Raw genomic sequence first — 16,833 nt, forward strand, 5'->3', positions numbered from 1 at the left:
GCAAACTGGGTTTATTGGTACAGGAGCAGGGGACAGGTAAGGTTCATCTACAACCGGCAACTGTTCATGCACTTCGACAATGACGTGGGTCAGTACAAGGACCGGGAGAGATCCCTCAGCAAATCCGGCACGGGCACAACAGACCCGGCCTGGACACAGGGAGGGAATTTATTACCAACCAAATCACAGCAGCACAAGGAGAAGGGAAAGAAATCTCTCCAGCACCTTCCCCCTACCCAACGGGGATCACCCAGAACAGGGGTCACCAGGGCTCTGCCCAACGGGGGTCACTGGGGATCATCCAGCACAGATCCTCCCATGGGGGATGGAGCTGGAGCAGCACACGAAGCTCTTCCCACTCTCGGGACACTCACAGGGCTCTCCCTGGTGTGCAAGTGCTGGTGAGTGACGATCTCTGAATCCCATTTGAAGCTCTTCTGACATTCCAAGCACTCCTAGGGCCATTCCCCAGTGTGGATCTTGTGGTGCTTGCTGAGGTCGGAGGTCCCACTGAAGCTCTTCCCACATTCCCCACACTCCCAGGGCCTCTCCCCAGGGTGGATGTTCAGGTGTTCCATCAGGGTGGAGCTGTAGCTGAAACCCTTCCCACATTCCAAGCATTTGTGGGGCTTCTCCCTGCCATGAGGCTTCTCCACCAGCTCTGAGCTCTGGCTGGATCTCAGGCCGCCTTCCTGGCTCAGGGGGGCTCTTTCCTCCCTGCAGCTCCCTGGGCTGGGTTTGCAGCCCCTCCTCGTGCGGAATGTCTGGGCCTTTTCCTCTTCCTCCCTCTGGCCACAGCTTGGGAATGACAGATCCTGGTTTGGGGAAACCAAGGTGGGAGCGCCTTGGAGTAGAGGCTCCTCCTGGCCAGGTCCATCTCTAGAACTCAGCAGGAGTCTTGTGTCCATGAAAATCCCCACAATGTCAAGATTCAGCCCCAAAAAACTCTCCCAGCAGTTCCCTATTGCTGATCTCTCCACTTTTGGGGTTCTAGAGGTTTCCTTTCCTTAGGATCATGGGGGTCCAATGGTTCCAGGGCTTCTCCATTCTCTGGCGTCCTGCTCAGGGATGATCCAGGGCCTTTTGGGGGTCCATGGGGGCCCTTCTCCCCTGATGCTCTACTCTGAGATCCCAGGGGTCCCATGGGTCTCTCCTCTCCAGGCTCCCCCCCTTTCCAGTCTGCCGGGGTCCCCCAGCTCTGGGATTGCCCCTCTCTGCTCTCCCCACTCTGGGGGTCCCAGGGGTTCCCCTCCTCTGCTCTCCCGGCGGTCCCCAGGACCAATGTCCTCCCCTGCCCATACTGGGCAATGGCCACGTGGGCCCCCAAAGATCCCCCCAAGGGGCTCAGCTTTGGGCTCCTGCAAGATCCAAACCTACACACACAGAGAGAAAACAAAACCTCCCAGAGACACCAGATGATATTTGGGGTCAATTCCACAATCTGCGAGCTCCAAACACACCCCAATAAAAAACCCTCTCAGGGACCCCCCAACAGATTTGGGACGACCACCCCCTCCCCGCTCACCTGCAAGACGAGCTGGGGGCGATGGTCCCGTGGCTGCGGCCACAGGGGGCACTGGAACCTCCTGTTCCTCCTGTTCCTGCTCCTGCTCCTCCTCTTCCTGCTCCTCCTTTTCCTCTCTCCCTCCTCCTCCTCCTCCTTCCTAATCCCACCTCCTCCCCAGTTCCTGCCTTCTGTGTATTTAGAGTGGAGGACCTTGCTTGTTTTTAGAACTAGAACAAAGATCCCAGATGGAGCAAGGCTTGCTGCTTTTAGTCAGAACTATCAGTGACTAAAGGTCACGTTTCCTTTGCTTTGGTCCTGTCCTTGTTCTCCTCAGTGTTCAGGCTGGGCTATGGGGTGTCCTTGTTTGCTGCATTTTCCGAGTTCCTCTTGCATCCTTTGGGCCATGGGCTGTGCCCTGGGAGGGTTCTTTGTGCTCCTTTGTGACACAGGAGAACCTTCCAGGCGGTTTCTGCGTGAGCTGCTGCTGGGATGTCACAGGAACAGCGCCACGTCCCCGTGGTGTTCCCGTTGCTGTGGGACACGGAGGCCTCAGTGCCCAGAGTGGCTCTGGGCTCGCTGCCGGAGGATCTTCCTGCCCGAGGCATTCTCAGCAGCCAGCCCAGCCCTGTCCTTCTGTGCTTGCAGGGCTACAGGCTGCAGGCGTGTGCAGCGCAGCCAAAATGATCCAGCACGTGGCTGCTGCAGTTTGCACTCTGTACTCTGTGGCTTATTCGGGGTATTTTTTAACCCACTTGGCACGTAAGTTGAGGTTTTCCCTCGGTGCAGCATCTGTGGCTTTGGGCTTGCTGTGTGCTTTCTGTTCTTCCTCTGGAGCTGAGTTGACTTTGGAACCAAATGGCCATGAAGACACCATTGCTTGGGGAGAGCTCCTGCCAGCAGCTGCAGCTGAAAAAGGGGGTGTCTGCAGCCAGCGGGGCGTGCACAGCATCTGCAATGAGCCCTGGGGGGTTCTGTTCCCTCAAGCAGGGAGTCTGTGCCAGCAGAGCCTGGAACTGCCTCCGTTTGCTGCTCAGGCCAAGAACTGACCCAGCCCAGTGTTTTGTGCTTGTTCTCTTGCTTGCTGTGGGAAGGGACTGTGGCTCCTGGAGGGATGCAGTGAAAGCAAAATGCTCTCTTGGGGTTGCCTTGCTCCGTGGCATTTCCCAGCATTGGCAGTTTTTCTCCTAACAGCATCTGGTTCATGTTCCCTCTCCCATTGCAGGGCACCTCATGTCTGCATTCCGAGCAGCTCCTCCTTCGGTGAGTGGGAAAGGAACCTTTGGTGTTTGGAATTGTGCAGCAAGTTGTGAGCTCGGCATGTGGCAGTCGAGGGCCAGCCTGGGAGGCTGAAGGAAAGGTCCTGTCAGTGTCTTTGCAGCAGCAGCAGCAGCAAAGGAATTCCCATCAGTTTTCTCCTTTTCTGCTGAAGAGCTTTTGAAGAGCTGCAGGTCTGGTTTTGCAGGCAGAGGATTGCTTGCTGGCTTTAGCCATGGTGGAATATCGAATTCCCAACAATAAGTGGCAATGTCAACTTTAGCCCATTGTTAGCTGGAACAGCTCCAAACCAAATTTCTGCGTAGTGCAGCTGGATGTGCAGCTGAGGATAAATAAGGTGATAACTGAGATAGAACTTCCCGTCCCTCACGCTGCCATCTGTCCACAGGGCACAGAAGCAGCACCAGCACCTCCTGGGACTCCCTCTGCTTCCAAAGAGGAGGCCCAAGAGGAGGAAGACAGCAGTGAGCTTCCCGCTGCTCTGGGGGACGATGTTGAACTTCCCTCAGTGCCGGGAGATGACAGTGAACTCCCCGCTGCTCTGGGAGACGAGGGCGAACATCCCGCGGGGTGGGAATGCAACGGCGAGGCTCCCGCGGGGTGGGACAAGGACAGGGGACATCTCCCGGCCTGGGACGAGAACGGTGGATGTCCCCTGGTGTGGGACCAGAGTGGCCAAGCTCCCACGGAGTGGGATGAGGACAATGGACATCTCCCAGTGTGGGATGAGGATGGAGGACATCCTGTGGCTTGGGAAGAGGAGAGTGAACATCTCCCAGCATGGGAAGTGGACAGCAAACATCCCCTGGCTTGGAAAGAGGATGGCGAACCTCCAGCATTTTGGGAAGAGGATGGAGAAGCTGCAGCATTTTGGGAAGAGGATGGAGAAGCTCCCTCTGCTTGGGAAGAGGACAATGATCCTCCCTCCGCTGTGGGATCCTGGGCTGAACATTCTGACAGCAGCACAGCCGGGCAGCCAGAGGGGAGAGGGGAGTGGTGCCTGATGCAGCTGAGTACGTCTGCTCTGTTCCTGGGTGCCCGAGCAGGTGCTGTGTGTGTGTCTCAGCATCAGCTGCACCCAGTGTTGCTCTGCAGCTGAATGTCACCGAGCCATTTATTGTCCTTCCCCAGCTGACACCAAGGGGCTCACGGCCCCAGGGAGTGGGGCTGCTTCTGGCTCTGCTGCAAGGCGGGGTCTCACTCTGGGAGGGAGCATCTTCCACGTAGTTTCTTTCAGGGAACACCGTGAGCGAGGCGGAGCCTGCCAAGAAATACCTGGAAGTGGAGCAGATTGGCCAAGGGTAAGTGCACGGCAGCTGCTGTTGCACAAGCAGGGCTGGGTGTTGTGCTGGTGCAGGATCAAGTGAGAAGTCAGGAGAGCTCCAAGCACCTTCAGACACTGGGCTACCATCCTGGTGTCTCTCAGTCCTGATCAGAATTGATAACTGTGGTCAGAAGGTGCCGTCAAAGGCCCCTGAGGCTGGCAGTGTCCTGCCTGCATCAAGGAGCAGGACCTGGAAGATCTTCTGTCCTTGGAACTGGATTGCCTAAAAGAGCAACTCACCATGTGGTGACTGTCAGAAAACAGTTCTCAAGAAGATTTCTTTCAAATATTTTCCTTCAAAAAATATCCACTGGTCAGGATTATCAACCTAATGGTTTAGAAACAGAAACCAGAGATGAACTAATAAGTGCTCTATTCTAGCACAGGTAGCAGACCCCATCCATTCAGTAACAGACACAGAGCTGATGCACTCTGGGGGAAAAAGCATCACCTGCCTGATGGCAGGGCCCTTGTGGAACCTGCAGATCTTAGGCAGGAAATGGAAAAGGATGAAATGCATTCTTTTCCAGTTCTTTAGACAGCCATCTCTCACCTCAGGTTTTGAACTAAAGCAATTCAGGGTGGACATTGGGATTCGCTCCAGCCCAATTCCTTCATGTTGGGTTTCAGTTTTCTCCTGCACACCTTGCATGGCAGAGGGCTGGTGGCTGCTGTGCTGTTGTTGGAAGGGTCGATGCACCCAGGTGTTTGTGAATGCTGCAGGCAGCAGAGATCTCCTGTCTGGGCTGGCTTTCACTGCCAGGCCTAAAGCGCTGCTTCTTTCTTCTCTGCTGTTTTGTCTCCAGGGCTTTTGGAACCGTTTATAAAGGACTCGACAGGGCCACTGGAGGAGAGGTCAGTGCCAACACGCCCAGCACGCCTGGCAGCTCTCCAGGGCTTTCCCCTCTGCTGGGAGCTGTGGCTGCAGCTTTGGGGGCCAGCAGAGCTTTCCTGCCCAGGCTGCTCCTCTGAAGGCAGAGCAGTGTCAGCCTGCAGAGCACAGCTGGGACAGACTTGGTCCTTCTGAAGCACCAAAGGAATGCAAGGAGGGCAGCGGTGTCTGTCAGAGCAGGACACGCTGGCTTGGCCTTCATATCTAAAAGTGTGAATGCATCAGCTGCTGGAGACTGAGGCCCAATTGATCTTCATCCCAACCTCAGACAGGAACATTATTTAGCTATTCTTAGCTAAACTATAACATTATTATTATTTCCATCCTGCCTTTCATCTTCAAAGGATACCTCAAGGCCTAATTATGGAGAGATCCTGCTTGGGCTCAGTTTGGGGTTTTAGTCCTACTTCAGCTGTTCACAGAGAGAGAGGGAGAGAAATGAGGAGATGGATATCCAGAGCAAAGCTCTCTCCTAAACCCTGAAGTTGTGTTTGGGTCTGGTGTCAGTGACAGCCTGTGACAGGGATCACCTGAGCAATGGGTGTGCGTGTCTACTTTGTTCTGCAATCCCAAACAGAGCAGCTGGATCTGAAATCATGACCAAATCCCATAGAATTGCTAAGGGGTTCCTGGCTGTTTTGCTCTGTTTTCACAGAACCAGAATTACCTCCTGCTTGCAAAATGGGTTTGAATAATAATAGTAGGAGTGTTGTTAGAGCTTTGAGACTGACAGCTGAGGGACCATTTCTGCAGAGCTTGCAAGGCCAAATGTCTCTGGCCATGTGTCCTGTAAGCAGCCCCCAGCTGGCAGAGCAATGGGCTGTGGGAATGGCCCTTGCTGAGCTCTGGTGTCCCATCCCAAGGCAGTTTGGCACAGCCCGGCTCCGTCGCTCCACAAAGACTCGCTCCGTGTTTGCTGTGGCCTCCTGCCACAGACTCCTCTAGTTCAAGGCTGCAATGTCCCTTCAGGTGGCCATCAAGAAAATGAGTCTCAGAGGGCAGAACAGGGAACGAGCTATGAATGAGATCCTGCTCCTGAAGGACAAGAAGAACCCCAACATTGTCAACTCTTTGGACAGGTGAGTGCTTCAGCTCTGATCCCGAGCCCGGGCCCTGCGTTAACCTTTCCTGGCATCCGGAGTCTGTAGCCTGTTTTGAAAATGCCTGACCCAGCCACATCTTCCCAAACCAACAGCCTGGCAGTTCACTCCCTCCATGTGCTTTGGTTGCTTTGCTTTGGTTTTTCCTTCAAGTTGACCCCGTTTGCTGTGTCTCCCAGCAAGTGCTGATAAACCACAGCAGAAATTATTTACCTTGGCTTCTTCTTCCCAGCCCTTTTCCATTGCTACAGATGCCAGGAAGATCGGGTTCTTGTTTCCAGAAATGCCTCATTTGCCCATTTTTCACTGGCCTTGCCTGTTTCTGAAGGGACTTTCTGAAAGGTTTTCTGACTGCTTTTGTCCCAAGTGCTGCACGGCCTCCTCCCCTGGATAACCCTGGCAGTTGTGTTGCCTTGTTCTGGAGGGAATGGTGGAACTGATGAGTTCAGAAGCTGAACCAGCTGGGGCCAAGGGTTGTGGTTCCACATTGATCTGGGCTGTTGCTAAACTGCATTTTTCACCTGCTTGCCATCTAAGGCCTCTCCTTTCTCACAGGTGTCTCCTTCCCCTTTAGACTGTGCAGATTCCAAGGACTGTGCAGCCTGGCAGGAATGTCTCTCCATCTGATTCTGTCCTCACTGACAAGTGACCTGGAAACAAAACTCCCCTCCAGGATTTTTCATGGGAATTGAGCTCTGCACTTTCATCTCCATGCCATTGCTTTCCTCTTCCAGCTTCCTTGTGGATGGAGATCTCTGGCTGGTGATGGAATACATGGATGGAGGAACTTTGCGGGACGTTGTCAGACAGACACGCATGGCTGAAGGAGAGATGGCAGCTGTCAGTCGGGAGGTGAGGGATCCTGCTGTTCACTCCCATGGCTGGGACATGATGGTCCTTCCAAACAGGGTGTGAGAACAGGAGTGGCTCCATGCTCAGGGCTTTGTTTCTGAGTTGTTTTCATGAGCTGGAGAAGAAAGAGCCTCTGCAGTGAACGGCCTGCCAGCATCACTGCACTTCTACTCTGTCCTTGTTCTCTCTCCTGCTGTTGTGGTACTCTCTTTCTGGTTTGGATTTGATTTGCTGTTCTCAGCTTTGCCTTGAGCCGTTTGCCTGGAGCTTGTGTGCACTGCACTCCTGGCCTGTCACAGCAAAGCTGCTGCTGGCAGAATTCTGAGCTGTCCTTTCTGGTGTGATATATTCCAGCCATTGGTTTTTGCCGTTGTGTTTCTTGTTCTCTCTCAGTGTCTGCAGGGCCTGGATTTCCTCCATTCCAACCAGGTGATCCACAGGGATCTGAAGAGCTCCAACATCCTCCTGGGCATGGACGGCTCTGTCAGGCTGGGTGGGTGTTCCTGGCCAGGCACGGCGCTCCCGGGCTGCGGGGCTGGGGCTGCTTCCCAGGGAGGGCCAGAGCCCCACAAGGGCTGCTGGGGGCACTGCCCGGCCCCTGCTGCCAGCTGAGAGCGGCTGCCCCTGCAGAGAGCTCAGGAGAGGAGCAGGGGGCCAGCAGTGCCTTTGCTCTGGCCATGGCCCTTCCAGAGGGGCAGCAGTGGGAATCTAAAGCTCCAAGGGAATCAGTAAAAGCCACTGCAGGAAAGCTGAGGGTTTCTTGAAGGGCCCAGTTCCATCTTTCCTTGGCTACAGCCCTGAGGGCTTTCCAGCTGACTTCACTACTACACTCTCAGACTGAGAGGGGGGAATCTTTGTGCTTGGTTTCCTCATTGCAGCTGCCTTTGACAGGGTTTCTTTCTGTCCTCAGCTGATTTTGGCCTCTGCGCTCAGCTCAGCCCTGAGCAGGACCAGCGCAGCTCCATGGTGGGCACTGCTCACTGGATGGCCCCAGAAGTTGTGACCAGATCTCCTTATGGCCCCAAGGTGGACATCTGGTCCTTCGGCATTGTGACCATCGAGATGGTGGAAGGAGAACCTCCTTACTTCAGGGAAACCGCGGCCATGGTAAGAGGCAAATTCTGCAGTGGCTGCAGAGGCTGCGAGCACAGGGGGACCCTGCACTGGGAGCAGCAGCTGGAGGTTTCTGCACATGGGAAGGGAATTCCCAGAGGACTTGTGCCTCCACACAGACGAATGTTCTGCAGTCTCCAGCAACAATTTGCTTTGGGCTTTTCGTTGTTGCAGCTCTTCTAGCTGAGAGGATGACCTGGAAATATGAAGCAAGTGCATCAGCTCTAATGTTATCTTGCAAGAAAACCCCACACCATCCCCAAATCCCAGCCCCAAACCCAACAAGATTTCTGCAGGAGTTTCTAAAAGAGGTTTTGCAAGATGATCTCCCCTGATTCTTCTCACTGGGAAACTTGTTGAAAACATGAAGATGATGGTTTAACATCCCCATAGTCTAACATATTTCTTTCCTAGTCCAAGCTACTTTTTCTGTGTCACCAAGCCTGAGCTTTCAGCATCACAAACCTCCTGTTTCTTGCCTGGCAGTTTCTGGGATGGGGCATCAGGAATGCATTTACTTGAGTGTCAGTGGCACTGCAGAGATGCGCTTGATGGAAGAGTCCTCTGAAATAACACAGGCAGACCACAGTGACTCTGGAAAATGGCCTGTAAAGCTGGTGTCCATATTTGGAGAAGCAAAATGGGCTATTTCTGATGGAGGTTCCTACTAACAAAGCCGGCCAATGAAACTGGCTCTCAAGGCGAGATCATTTGGATGTTGCAGTGGCTGTGGCAGCCCCAGGGTTTGGGTTTTTTGGTTTGCATAGCAAAATGAGCTCTGAGCATCATTTCTGGCAGGGAGGAAAGTGGCCCTGGCGCTGGGGCTGAGGCCCCGGGGTGGATGTGAGCCCGTGTGGGTGTGAAGGGAGCTGGCAGAGCGCTGAGTTTGCTTTCCCTGCAGGCTCGCGCTCTGATCCGGCAGAACGGGACCCCGCAGCTGCAGGAGCCCCGGCGCCTGTCGGCTCTGCTGCGGGACTTCCTCGAGTGCAGCCTGGAGCCGGACGAGGAGCGGCGCTGGGCTGCCCAGGAGCTGCTGCAGGTGAGAGCCAAGGGCTGCAGGGGAAGCAGCAGCGCCAGGGAGGGGTTTTCTTGTGGGGCCCCCTCCGATAGTCTCCAGTCTCGCTGCGTTCCACGTGCAGAGCGAGCAGAATCCTCGCCTGCTGTGGCCTGGCAGGCTCCTTCCGAGCTCATCTGGACCTGGTGCCCCACAGCGAGCAGGGACATCTTCAAGCAGCTCAGGGGCCTCAGAGCCCTGCCTGACCTGAGCTTGGATGTTTCCAGGCAGGAGGCACCTCCCACATCTCTGGGCACCTCCTGTCAGTGTTTCCCCACTCTCCCGGTTAAAAAATTCTTCCTTAGATCTAATCTGAGCCTGCTTCCCTCGATTTTCAAACCATTTCCCTTTGTCCTGTTGCAACAGAGCCTGTGAGGAACTTGACTCTGGAAAGTAACAGTTCATTTCATTATTTTTTATCCTTTGGGCAGCACCCATTTTTATCATCAGCCAAGCCTCTCTCCAGCCTGACCCCTCTGATCACTGCAGCAAAGAACCTGAGGGAGCAGCAGAGCAGATGAAGCACTTGAGGACAGCTTCTTCTTACAGTAGTTAGGACAATTAGTTAGTCATGGTAGTTAGCACTGGTAGTTAGTTAGGGTAGTTAGCATTGCTAGTTAGTTGTGGTAGTTAGAGCAGCCTGATTGTTATGAAAGTTTTATGAATAAAAACGCTCTTAAACCTCAACTCCCTCGACGTGTCCCTTCCTTCTCCCGCCGTGACTCAGCTGCCCGGAGCAATGTGAGGGGAGGGCGGGCCCAGCCTGGCCCAGAGCTGAGCCCCAGCAGAGCCCTGGCAGAGCCCAGAGCAGCCTCGGCACCTGCAGAGTCAGCCTGGAAGGAGGCGCTTGGAGCCTTCTCGGCTGCACCCGGCTCTTGGTTACAAACTGTGTGTGCTGGAAAATGCCACCGGCTCTGCAGGAGGGCAGAAGGGGCCCAGGGAAGGCCCAGGTGCTCCATGCAAGGGAAAAACCTGCCCTGGGTTTGTTATAAATAACTAGGTAGTGCTGGCTTTTGCTATTAGGTATTGACTTCTGCAAAATATTCTTAATCACAATGAGTTTGATATAGTACAGTTTGTAATCACTTTTCACTGCTTTTGCTATAGTATAATTTGTCAGCTCTTTGTGGCCAATGCATGGCCCGTGTGTAGCTCATATCCTCAGAACATCATTTATGGATGATATTTTAGTTAGTGGACAGTGTGAAAAACATACATTATAGTTTTGGCTTTTGCAAAATATTAAAGTGGATGCCATGTGTTGTGCATTAGAATGTTAACTTTTACAGAAGTAGCCGTAGTTGTGAAATAAGAACTAATGCTTTTATTTTTGTAACTAACTGACAATAACAACTCAGAGATATTTGTGAAATAGCTAATGTTCATTTAAAGTACTTGTGGAATTAGCTAAAAGCGTCTGCATGGTCAGATAACATCTAAGGAAGGGATGTGATGAGGCCCCTGCCACTGACCCTTCCACTGTCAATAACTGTCACCTGCTGAAACCACAGAACAGGGTCCCTTTTGAGGCAGTGACACACAACCCTCAAAACAGCAATCCACGATTCCTGCACGTGCTCTAAAAAGGCAAGTTGGGGGTCAAACCAACCTAAAGAATTCCTGGAACATGTAAATGAGTTCCAGGAAATGTTTGAATATGTATAATCATTATGAATATGTATTTGAACAATACAATGGAGAAACTAGACAAGAAGAGTTGCTGTGGTTAACCGGTGTGCCTCTGGCCATTGCCAACACCCAGCGCTGTTACTGATTTGTCCCTTATTATTCCTTATTAAACTTTCAAAAATTCTAAAGAGTGAGGCTCATTTCTCACAAAACCCAAGGTGCTCACCCCTTGTTCTTCCCCAAAAGCCAGGATTTGTCAACCCTAAACTTTGTCTGGATGGAGGAGAAGGAGGCTGCGAGGAAAAGGAAGATGCACTGGTGTGGAGGCCCATGGGAGTCTCAATCTCCCACCCGTGGAGGACTGGTCCCTAATAAGAAGAATAGATTTCAAGGTTATGGTGAAAAGCTTGCTTCTCCTATAGATCTTTGCCGGCACATGCTGATTTTTGGAAAGTTATGTTACCCCATTGGCCTGTTGGCCTAATTACCCTAGTTCACCCCTATTACCCATCTTTGATTAGTCCCTAGCTCTCTGTCCCTCCATTGGCCCCAGTTTACTGCATTCCTCTGCCCCTGTTTCCCTATTAGCTGGCCCGACCCTTAACCCCTCCTTTGCACATTTTCCCCCATATCCATTGGACCCTGACCCTCAGCTCCACCCTCACTACCCCATATAAAAACCCCCTGTGCCCTCAGCTTGCACCCTGTCTTTGTGCCCGGACCCTGTTCAGCTCTGTCCCCTGCTCCTGTACCAATAAACCCAGTTTGCTGAGATCATACCCAGACCCATGCTGCCGACTTTGTCAGCTTTATAAAGCAGCCGTGAGCTCCGGGCTCCTGAGTGCCGGATGCTGCAAGGGCTTCGGCAGCGCCAGGACGCTCCAGACTGGGACAGCCAGGCAGGGCAGGAGGAATCCCTGCCCCTTTCCCCTCCCTGCTGCTCCATCTCCCAGCCCAGCATCGCTGCAGGACAGCCTCACTGCCAACGCCATCCTGCCAGGGATGGACTGGGGGGATCTCCTTCCCCTTCCCTCTGGCATGGAGGCAAATCCCATCTTCTCCTTGTCCACCCTCCTTCTTCTCCTCATTCTGTCCTACATCCATCTATGTTCCTTTCCCATCTCCTTCCTCCCTTGTTCCTTCTTGTTCCTTCCTCTCCTCCTGCCTTTTCCTTTTCCCTTCTCCCTGTCTCTTCCTCTCCTTGTCCTTCCTCCCTCACGCACTGAGCTACGGACAGAGACCAGGGAGAACAAATCCCTGCCACAGAACCTCGTGGAAGAGGCCATTTGGAACAGCTCCACGGCGCAGGAATCCAATGGGGAGGAAAAGCCCCAGAGATGCCACATGAGGAGGGGCTGCCAACCCAGCCTGGGGAGCTGTGAGGAGGTAAAACCCTCCCTGTGCCGGGAAGGGTGTGGGGATTGTGAGAAGAGCTTCAGGCAGAGCTCAGCCTATTCCTGGTGCCTCCAAAAACGGCGGTGCCAGATGCAGAGATCCATGGGGATGCAGAGATCCCCCTGCAGATCCATGGGGATGCAGACATCCCCCTGCAGCCCCCAGAGCAGCCACGCTGGAGCACAGAGGATATCCCGCCGAGGCTCGGTCGGAGTGTGGGCAGGGTCTGCTGCCGGAATCGGCAGAGGAGGATCTTCCCGTGGAGACCGAGCCGGAGCGTGGGCAGCCCCCACATGGCTTATGGCGGCTGATCCGGCAGCTCCCGGCAGAGAAAAGGCAGGTGGGAGACCCCGGCAGCAGCGGCGGCGGTGCCCAGCGCAGCTGGCACGGGCAGGGCAGCCGGGGATGGGATGGCTGGGACCCGCCCTCGGTGCGGTCGGCGCGGTGACCTCGGCCCACGCGGCAGGACAGAGCAACCCCCATCTTCCCCAGCATGGCCGGCAGAGCGGCCGCGGGCCGGGCAGTGGGAGCAGGGCACACAAATTCACCGCCAGCGCCGGGGCAGGTGGAGCTGCCCTGGGCAGTGAGCCCGCACCTGGGATGGAAACCGGGGCAGGCGGAGCTGAGGCGGGCAGCGAGCCGGGACCCGGGACAGGCGCCTCGGCCGCGAACGGAGGGGGCAAGAGCTGCAGAGGATCCCACTCTCTTTCTGACTTTTCCTCTTGTTCCCCTCCCTTTCATTTCCCCTTGTTCTCTTCCTGTTTTGTCTCGGGTGTTTCTCATGCTTTAAAGATTTTTATTCTCCTAAAATCTCCTGTCTAACCTATGGCATATTCTCTTTCTTCTAGATTAAACGGGTTTTTTTACAAATAAATCCAGAGCCTAACAAATCTAAACTTCTGCTTAGATACTTTGATATGGTCGACGAGCTAACTCACGACCTCCTAATGTTGTTTTTCTCATCACCTTTTTATTTATCCTTTGGCAAATTAAGCATCTTTCAGTTTCTTGCTTTGCTACTCCAAAAATCCCAGTGCACCCATAGTTCCTTAAAAAATGATCACACAAAGCTTGAGTACCCCAGTGGGTTTTCTGATGCATGTCTTCTAATATTTTCCTAGTAAGCATATTTTACTAAGTAATTGTCTTCCATCAAGAAGTTTCCATTTCCCTGATTTATCTTGTTCACTTCCTGTCTTGTTTAATTCTTTTTTCTCGGCTTCCCTAAACTTTGGAATTTCCAGTTTTTCCTCGTTTGGAGTTAATATTAACATAACTCACTCAGCTCCACTTTCTGCTGCATCCTTGGCTTCGTCATCTGCCAAATTATTTCCTCTTATTTCTGGGGTCTTTCCCTTTTGGGGTTCCTTAATATGTACTATAGCTATGTCTTTTAGGTAATTTTAATGCCTCTAAAACCTCTGAAATAAGTTCCTCATGTACTAAACCTTTTCCTCTTGAATTAAGTAATCTTTTTCCTTTCCAAATTTTTAAAGGTATGTACTACGCTAAAGGCATACCTTCAATCAGTAGATATGGTTCCTTTATTTTGTGTTAAATATTCTAGTGCTCTTTTTAAAGTATATAATTCACGAGTTTTGTCGTAGCGGCGGGAGAGATGCGACACACCATATGCGATGAATAGCAAATCCCGAAGTTTATTGAAACTCCACACATATTTATATTAGTGTTAATGAAGCTTATACATATTGCAAAAGCCGAGCTCATTATTGGTTAAAGCACACTTAGATCAAACACACCTACTTCTATCTTCTAACAATTATTTTGCTTCTATATTTGCATTCTTCTAACTTTTCTACCTAAGATAACTACATTTTCTGGCAAGCGATTTTCTCCCCCGTCTTCCCGTTTCGGAGAAGGTCACTGTGACCTTCGTCAGTAATTGGGCACTGGTTGCTCAGTTCCCAGCTTGTTTCCCCTATCCTTATCCATTGGTATCACATCGAAATGTCCTTTCTCAGCTAACCAATTATCCAAAAAGCTCTCTACATCTCCCCTGTTTTTCTGTTGAACAAGCATGGTTTGATTAAATGCGGTAGTTATCATCTTTCGCACCATATTCTGTAAGCATATACAAAAACAAGGCAAAACTAATATTAACAGCAAAGCTACAATAGCTACTACAATGCTAATCTTGACAATAAAACGTAACCATAATCCTAAGTTTAAAGATTTGAGCCATCCATCAATACCAAGGCCTGATTCCACCTGTAAGTTTTCAGTTAACCTTCGTAACTCGGAGAGCTGTGAGTGTACAGATTGTGCATGATCAGAAAGATTCATGCAACACATGCCCTCAAATTCATCACAACCATGGCCTTGTGCAAGTAAGAGAAAATCAATTGCAGCTCTATTTTAAAGCGTCGCATGGCGAATAGAATCTACATCAAGCAAAAGACTGGAAATTGCTAAAGAAGTTGCATTTGTTTGTTTAACAAGCTAACACTCTAACCTATTTAAAATAGCATGAGCACCTGCAGCTGATAACCCTGGAGTTAAGAAAGATGCTGCAACTATGGCCGCTGGGGACCAAAACTTTACATCGTCCCGGCAATCAGCTGCAAATGCATGAGCCATTCATTTGCCTCTACGATGGCGGCGGCTCATGTTCAGTATCATGGACATGTTAGGTGTAAGTAGAGACAGCCGTCCAAGTGTACATGGTCCCCCGCGCAGCATTGATGGGATACCAGCCCAAGCACGGTCTCCACATATCAGGAAATATCCTGCTGGCAATTGAATAGGGTCATTTGATGAGACTGACACTCTCTTTGTTGTATAACTGCACCAGGCCGATGCATTACGGTAGACAGCCATGCTGGAAGTTACAACATTAGAATGGTTCTTGGTTGACAGCAGGCTTCTATGGTTAAAGTGAATGCATGCATCTGCCATCACTGACCCTAACAACTCTAACTCTTGGGGCTCCTGTGGTGCTAGAGGAAAGCGGGAAATCCATTGATCCCAATTGTCCACACTCACCCTAGCATTGCTGACCTTACAAGTTGGCACATGTAAAGGGCACGGCCAGGGATCTGCTGGCAATCCAACCAAGCAAGTTGTGAAAGGATTGCCAGGAGAAGACAACGACAGGCAAATAGTCTCCTGTTTAGTTAGGTTTGCCAGGTCTCATTTGTGCTCAGCCCTCTTGGGTTAACTCCCAGACCTAGTCCACAGCCTCCATTATGATGACTGCATATAGGACAGGCTTTGACTATTGCCCGTGCCTCCTCCATAGATATTTGAAATTCTCTATGAAGGCCTTTTGCATTCTGGTGGAACATGGAGTGTGCCTCTCTGGCTATGGTCTGTTTGGGAATCGGAGTTGCTTGTGTGACTGAGACTAACTTATCTGCTCGCATGTTACCTTCTCCCAGACCAATATCCCATTTGTGACTTCTGATATGGATAACACAAAAGGAATGCTTTCTTAGCCTAATTGCTCTCTGCAGTTGCATAAACAGCTCGTGTAACCTCCTGTTTTGAACCTCTTTTATGGAGGCATTCTCTATTCTCTCACACACTCCTGCAACATACAAAGAATCTGTTACAATGTTAAGAGGTCCAGAGAAATGCATCATGGCCCATACAACAGCCAAAAGCTCCATCGTTTGTAAAGTGTCCACCTCAGTAGCTCGGAGTATGTGATGATGCCATTGTCCCTTTTCTCGCCAGGTCACTGCAGCAGTTTTAGATTTTCTTCCTGCATCAGTGTAGGCAGTTGTAGCATCCGATAAGGGCTTCAGTGATTTTTTGGGCATTGAATCCAACCCCATTGTCCTACCCACTTCAATGGTACATTGGGAATATCATCAGTGGCAGTCACGCTACTGGCTCCCAGCAGGGCCTCTTGTAACTCCATACTGTTTGCCAGATACCAGGTCAATGTATCCTTTTTCATTGGTATCTGTATCTGATCAGGTTCCTTTCCCATAATCTGTATTGTCCGTTCACGACCCTTTTTAAGCAGATCAGCTAGACTTTCAATTTTCTGAAGAAGGGTTTTCTGTTGTTGAAGTGGAGGAGATATCCATTCCAAGGCCCATGTCTCCCCCGTTGTTCTGTTATGCTGAGTAAGTGCACCCAGTAAAAATTTTGGCCCGCACCAAACCGTCAGCTGTATAGGAAGGTCGAGATCACGTCTCCGAACACTGCCTTGTGTAACACAGTCCAATATCTGCTGCAGTGTCTCAGCCTGTTCAGGGGCTATACGAACAGGCTGTGCCGGATCAGTCCCCTTCAGTAAAGGTCGAAGCTCGTCCAAGAGGTCATTAGGGATACCAACAATGGGGCGTAGCCACTGTAGATCCCCCAGTAATTTCTGAACATCATGCAATGTATGTAATTTGATGTTTAATTGCAATTTCTGAGGGGTAACAATTTGATCAGTAAGTGTCCACCCCAAATATTTCCACAGTGCAGACAACTGAATTTTTTCAGGAGCTACAGTCAGTCCATGGAGCTTCAGAGCATCATGTATTGCCTGAATTTGTTGATGCGCAAAAGGTTCTGGTTGTGCAAATAGAATGTCATCCATATAACGATAAATAATTGTGTCAGGCCAGGCATGTCGCAAGGGCTGTAGAGCCGCAGCGACATAAAGTTGACACAAGGTGGCGCTGTTCCGCATTCCCTGGGGAAGAGAAACCCATTCGAATCTCGTGTCCGGCT

The 16,833-nt window shown here is 51.5% G+C and overlaps 1 protein-coding gene and 1 pseudogene across 1 annotated transcript; one reads left to right on the top strand and one right to left on the bottom strand.

The window, feature by feature from the left end:
- Window positions 1-16,833, bottom strand: part of LOC143695872 (uncharacterized) — a 198,268-nt pseudogene that overhangs the window by 10,985 nt on the left and 170,450 nt on the right.
- Window positions 2,188-9,638, top strand: LOC143695817 (serine/threonine-protein kinase PAK 3-like). Its single transcript, XM_077191037.1, has 11 exons — window positions 2,188-2,266; window positions 2,730-2,767; window positions 3,171-3,546; window positions 4,020-4,083; window positions 4,913-4,961; window positions 5,968-6,077; window positions 6,833-6,950; window positions 7,344-7,443; window positions 7,861-8,057; window positions 8,965-9,102; window positions 9,549-9,638. Exons 1-11 carry the CDS (start codon window positions 2,188-2,190, stop codon window positions 9,636-9,638), a joined length of 1,359 nt encoding a protein of 452 aa, XP_077047152.1.

This window comes from Agelaius phoeniceus, chromosome 27 (assembly GCF_051311805.1).
Source record: "Agelaius phoeniceus isolate bAgePho1 chromosome 27, bAgePho1.hap1, whole genome shotgun sequence".
Classification (NCBI taxonomy): domain Eukaryota; kingdom Metazoa; phylum Chordata; class Aves; order Passeriformes; family Icteridae; genus Agelaius; species Agelaius phoeniceus.

Bases quoted from the DNA above. Each gene is read 5' to 3' on its own strand.
- LOC143695817 (XM_077191037.1), top strand. From the start codon at position 2,188: ATGATCCAGCACGTGGCTGCTGCAGTTTGCACTCTGTACTCTGTGGCT. The intron at 4,962-5,967 runs GTCAGTGCCAAC...ATGTCCCTTCAG, and splicing joins ACAGGGCCACTGGAGGAGAG to GTGGCCATCAAGAAAATGAG. The intron at 8,058-8,964 runs GTAAGAGGCAAA...CTTTCCCTGCAG, and splicing joins TCAGGGAAACCGCGGCCATG to GCTCGCGCTCTGATCCGGCA.